This window comes from Ipomoea triloba, chromosome 4 (genome assembly GCF_003576645.1).
Source record: "Ipomoea triloba cultivar NCNSP0323 chromosome 4, ASM357664v1".
Lineage (NCBI taxonomy): Eukaryota > Viridiplantae > Streptophyta > Magnoliopsida > Solanales > Convolvulaceae > Ipomoea > Ipomoea triloba.
The window spans coordinates 24,685,904-24,692,278 of record NC_044919.1 but is presented as its reverse complement, the minus strand read 5'-3'; the positions used below and the strand labels follow the sequence as shown (position 1 = coordinate 24,692,278).

Sequence of the window (6,375 nt, the reverse complement as noted above, 5' to 3'; positions counted from 1 at the left end):
GCCTGTCAGTGTGCATGAGAGCTGAAACAATTCCATCTCTAAGATGTATGGGCATAACAGTCTGAATGAATGGTTGGTTTGGATCAGGGAGCCAGGGATAAGTCCATATGTTGATCCTAGAGCCATTTCCAACCCTCCAGTAACTGTTTTCTTTGATAACACTCTGTGCTTCCAATATGATGCGCTATATAAAGGATGGATTACCACCAAGTTTTGCATCAAGGAAAGAGCTATTCTTGAAGTACTTTGCTTTTAGTGTCTTGGATACTAAAGAGTCCGGGTTACCAATCAGCTTCTAAGCTTGCTTCCCAAGTAAAGCTAAATTGAAGTCACTTAGGGTGTGTTTGGTAACCCGTAAAATGACTTCCGGAAAATGTTTTCCGAGTTTTCTGTGTTTGGCAATGTCCGGAAAATGTGGTCAACGGAAAATGTTTTCCGTTGACCAAGGAAAATCAGTTCATTTTTCCGGAAAATGACTTATGGAATTATTTTCCGTAAGTCATTTTACGGAATCGCCAGAATAGCTGTTTTGCATGTTTTCGACCAAAACCAAGCCATATCATCCATAACCATGGACCAAGGAGGTGGAGAAACCGCCGGAAAGCTCTGCTACATTTTTTAAATTAATTTATTTATTTAGTTATTTTATAAATTCTATTTTTTTATTAAATACCATTATTTTAATAACTATTATAATTTTTTATATTTTAAATAAAACAATTACAATGTTTAATTATACAATTCTATCCATTTTCCAGAAAATGAACCAAACACACAAAGACAGTTTTCCATAATACATCCAAACACTGGAAATGAAACTGTTTTGCGGAAAATGACTCATTTTCCAGAAGTCATTTTCCTGCTTTCCAAACGGACCCTTATTCTCCGGAAGCCCAAACCACCTGCAGATTTTGGTAAGCAGAGATTATTATATTTTCTCCATCTAATTCCTTTCCTGTTGACAGCATGTCCACGGCACCAGAAATCATTAAGAGCTGTTTTAATGTGGTTGCAAAGGGATTTCGGTAGGTGAAAGATGATCATCGCATACCTTGGGATAGCTTGTAGGACGTTTTTGATAAGCACTTTTCTCCCCGCTCTAGAGAGGAACTTGTTGTTCTAACTTTTTATCCTTCCCATGATCTTGCCCTTGATGATTCTAAGTATTTCATATTTCCTCCTGCCTATGAGGTAAGGAAGGCCAAGATAAGAGCTTTTTTGGTTGCCAACACAGGTACCCATGATTTCACTAACTACATCTTTGGTAAAATTATCCACGTTCCTGCTGAATTGGAGACTAGACTTGTTGTAATTGATCTCCTGTCCTGAGGCAAGGGAGAATTCCTCAAGAGTGGCCTTAAGAGTGTTGTCTTTAAGGGAGTTAGCCCTGCAAAACAATAGGCAATCGTTTGTGAAAAAGAGATGGGTGATTGGTGGCTCCCCTTTAGCAATAGATAGCCCACAAATTCCACCACTTTTTTCCTCATCGTGAATCAGTACACTAAGACCTTCCATAGTGAGAATAAAGAGATAAGGGGAGAGTGGGTCTCCCTATCTAAGGCCTCACTTTGTAGAGACAATGCCAATTGGCCTACCATCTTGGATAATAGAGATCCATAGAGCTAATACATTCAGAGATAAGGTCCACAAACTCAAGGGTGGATCCTAGTCTAGTCAGAATGCCCAACACCAAGTCCCAACTCACCCTATCAAAAGCTTTACTCATGTCGATCTTCATGCTAACAAACTCTCTATTTCCTTGGGTTTTCCTATTTAGGTAGTGGTGGGCTTCGTATGCTAAAATGAGGTTATCATAAATAAGTCTCCCGGGGACGAATGCACTATGGGGGCTGGAAATTAGGGCGAGGAGCAGCGGTTTGATTCTGTTATAACATAGGTTGCACTTAGTTATAACATTAGGGTACAACCTAGGTGCACTTAGTTATAACATAGGTTGCACCTAGTTATAACATTAGGTGCACCTAGTTATAACATTAGGTTCACTTAGTATTGATGCTCAATGTACAATTCACTTGCACCTGTAATACATTTTACTTGCATTTGCAATACATTTTACTTGCACTTGTGCAAGTAATTTACTTTGTTAACATTCATGCATCTGGGTGCAACTTATGTGCACCTAGTTATAACATTAGGTGCACTTAGTATTGATGCTCATTGTATAATTTACTTGCACTTGTAATACATTTTACTTGCACGTGTGCGGGGTGCTCTGGCGGGAAAATGTAACCGTTGGGGTCTTCTGTGAGAGTAAGGGTAGTGTTTGGTAGAAGTGAGTGATCCGTTGTTTGTTTCCTCCTTTGTTCTGGAGTTGTTGGAGTATTCTATTGGATATTTGTATCTTGATTCTGAGTATTTATTCATACCTCTTAGTTCATTATATGAGTCTATTCTTTAGAAGTTGGTTGGTGTTCATATTTGAGATGAACACTCTGAGTGATGGTTCTTGGGTTGAGTTGAGTATGAGTTTGGAGTGGTGGATTGTTCAGTATGTTTTGGAGGTTGATGGGTGATCTGACTGTGCTATTACTGACTTTGGACTTCGGTCCCTGTGTACCAGTTATCTGGGTTGGCTACTATTGACTACTGACTTCTGACTTTGGACTTCGGTCCCTGTGATTGGGTTGATTACCCCTGTGATTGGACTTAGGTCCCTGTGATTGGACTTCGGTCCCTGTGATTGGGTTCATTACCCCCGTGATTGGGTTCATTACCCCTGTGATTGGACTTCGGTCCCTGTGATTGGACTACGGTCCCTGTGATTGGACTTCGGTCCCTGTGATTGGACTTCGGTCCCTGTGATTGGGCTCATCACCCCTGTGTACCAGATTTCTGGATTCTGACTTCTGACTATGGTTGGGTTTGGTTTGGTGACTAGTATGAGGTTTGGAGATTGGAGTTGGTGTTCTTTCTTGGTTATGTAGTCGTGAGTTCCTTGTGGTTATTAGATTGATATCTTATGGTTCTTGGTTATGGAGGGTTGTTGCCTTATGGTTGTTGTTCAGTTGGTATCTTGATTATGGATTCGTTATCTTATGTATTCATCGTTGAATATTGGCTTCGTTTGGATGAGTCTTGGTTTATGATTCGTTCAGTTTATTGTTGTTGAGTATCCGATTTGAACTATTGAACAGTTTGTTGGTGTTTATATTCTATACGGGTGTGTAAACCTATTTACAAACTTATATATATATCTATACTTCCTTGCGGGTGTGAATGGTGGTTACTTAGCAGTCTTTTGCTAATGGTTCTTTGTGTGTTTTCCAGGTTTGCCTTAAAGTCTATGCGTGAGCGCGATAGAGATATACCCGTCTGAGGAGGCATAGATAGTAGTCATGTTTTTAGACTTATGCTTTGGCCTGTGTGCCGTTTTGAGAATTCTATATACTTTGGTTTAGTTGTTGGATGTTTTGAGATATATTTAAGGATTATCGTTTATACAGTTCAGCTTTTATGGTTAGCCTGTGCATCTAGGCCGTGTTATCTTACCTAGATGTGGCATGACGCCCCTTAGGTTTTAAATTCGCTTCCGCTATGTTCTGTTTTTGGTTGAGATAGGCAGCTGTTGTGTTGAGTTTTTATCTATCTCAGCTTGTGTAAGGTTGGGGTGTCACATTTACACACCCATATAGAATATAAACACCAACAAACTGTTCAATAGTTCAAATCGAATACTCAACAACAATAAACCGAACGAATCACAAACCGAGACTCATCCAAACGAAGTCAATATTCAACAATGAATATATAAGATAACGAATCCGTAACCCAGATACCACTGAACAACAACCATAAGGAAACCAACCAACCATAACCAAGAACTATAAGATATCAATCGAATAACCACAAGGAACTCACGAATACATAAACCAAGAAAGAACTCCCAACTCCAATCTCCAAACCTCATACCAACCATCATACTAAACCCAACCACAGTCAGAAGTCAGAATCCAGAAATCTGGTACGCAGGGGTGATGAGCCCAATCACAGGGACCGAAGTCCAATCACAGGGACCGTAGTCCAATCACAGGGACCGAAGTCCAATCACAGGGGTAATGAACCCAATCACAGGGACCGAAGTCCAATCACAGGGACCGTAGTCCAATCACAGGGGTAATCAACCCAATCACAGGGACCGAAGTCCAATAGTCAGTAATAGCACAGTCAGTTCACCCATCAACCTCCAAAAGATACTCAATAATCCACAACTCCATACTCATACTCAACTCAGCCCAAGAACCATCACTCAGAGTGTTCATCTCAGATACGAACACCAACCAACTTCCAAATAATAAAATCAAGGATTCAACCAACCAAATAATAGACTCATACAATGGACTAAGAGGTATGAATAAATACTCAGAAACATGGTAAAATATCCAATAGAATACTCCAACAAACTCCAGAACAAAGAAGGAAACAAACAACGGATCACTTACCTCCACCAACCACTACCACCTTACTCTTACAAAAGACCCCAGCGGTTACATTATCCCGCTAGAGTGCCCCGCAAGAGCAATTCCCACACACCGAATCAGACTCAGTTCAGAATACAAAGAAATGCTCCAGAATACACAAATCAGATCATAATACACCAAGGTTCCATCTAACAGAGGCCAAATAACATGGAAATCCAAACCAACAAATGATCATATACCCAATAGACAAAGGATCAAGACACAAGTCCATGAATCCAATAAACACAATCAATAATAGGCTAATAATCAAGGAATTTCAGGATTTCCAAATCACCAATTAATATCATATAGAGTGAGTGTAAAAATAGATTTTGATGGACATAGTGGTTACCTTTGAAGCGTAATTAATTCCGAAAGCATATTAATCCAAAGCACACCAATCCTAAGCTTGACTCATAAGCTAGGTCCATAACCGTGAACCTGAAGAATCATAACGTAATCTAATACGGTCACTAACTAATACTAATAACAAGAATATTAATAATCCTAGTTGGTCCATTATAATTATCACCTATAATCCATGCTTAAAAGGCTAATGTAACATGATCATGTGAACCATACTAATCTAATTACTAACTAAACTTAAGCTATTATATTATAACTAATACAAAACTATAAGCTTAATACTAATAAACCAAAATATTACCTTAAAAGACCTAAAGTACTAGTCCAGCGCCAGCAGGGATTCGAACCCACGCCCATAGGCTCCTCACACAGCTTCCTCACCACTGCGCCACTTCGGCTCATTCGGCTAAGTGTGCAACACACCAAACTATGACCTTTATACGGTCTGCCGGCCACCACGCCGGAGCTGCTGCTACCGCCTTCGCACTGGAATGCCGTCGAAAGCTCCGGTCACGCCACTGCCCGTAGCCGCTGCTGTTGCGTCGAGCCAGAGGAAGACATGTCATCCTTGTAAAACAGAGGAGGCCCATCGACGAGAAGGAGGAGAAGACGAGGCTGCGGTATGGATCCACGGAGCTGCCACCACCGTCACTTGCTACCGCCATTTGTAACACCCGAAATTTCCTTACTATTCCATTAAATATAAAGGGGTTATTTTCTTATTAAGCATTATTAAAAATAATTATATGTAGAGTTATTTTCTCATGGGCTTGGAATAATGTATCTTTGGGTTACCTATTATTATTATTATAATTATTATTATTATTATTATTATTATATTACATTAAAAGGTTCTTAGCCCAAAATACCTATATATGTATATAAATTCTATAGTATATGATTTTTGTCTTATGGGCTATAGACAAAATATTTATACCATTATTAATTGAGCACTTAAATATTCTAAGCCCACACCATATTATTTTCATTATAGGGCTATGAACCCAATAAATGATTTTCAAGCTCAACTATGATTATATTATAAAGTCTTGACCCAACTTCTATAATTAGATCCAACCCATAAATAGAAACCTAAAAATATAGAAGGTACGTATATGGAAATGTGGTCATTGTCTTCTCTTTCGGCAGCCCTATTTTCCTTGCTGTGAACATTTGGATCATCAAACCTGGCAGCCAAAACCTCTCCCTATCTCACGTCTCCCTTCTTTGGCTCTCATCTCTCTCTCCCTCGACTAGTCGGCCATCAAAACTCCGACCGGCAGCCATGGAGGATCCCGGCGAGGAGCTTCCGCCCCTGTTTTTCCTTTCTTCCGGCGAACGACTGAACGGCGAGGACTATGACTCTCCGGCAGCAGCGTGAGCCTCCTCGTCACACTTGCCGTCCTCTTTACCGACGGCAACCAGCAGGAGGACTCCGGCGGCGATGGGTGAAGCAGAGCTGTGGCGTTCTCCTCTTCAACGCATTCCCGTCCCTTCCGCCGTGACTGGAACGATAACCGACGATCTCCCC

General features: G+C 40.4%; 1 protein-coding gene across 1 annotated transcript; it reads right to left on the bottom strand.

Annotated features, from left to right (window-relative positions):
- Nucleotides 1-1,119: 1,119 nt before the first annotated feature.
- Nucleotides 1,120-1,515, bottom strand: LOC116016044. The gene has a single exon (XM_031256209.1). The coding sequence runs from the start codon at nucleotides 1,513-1,515 to the stop codon at nucleotides 1,120-1,122; it is 396 nt and encodes a 131-aa protein (XP_031112069.1).
- Nucleotides 1,516-6,375: the final 4,860 nt, after the last annotated feature.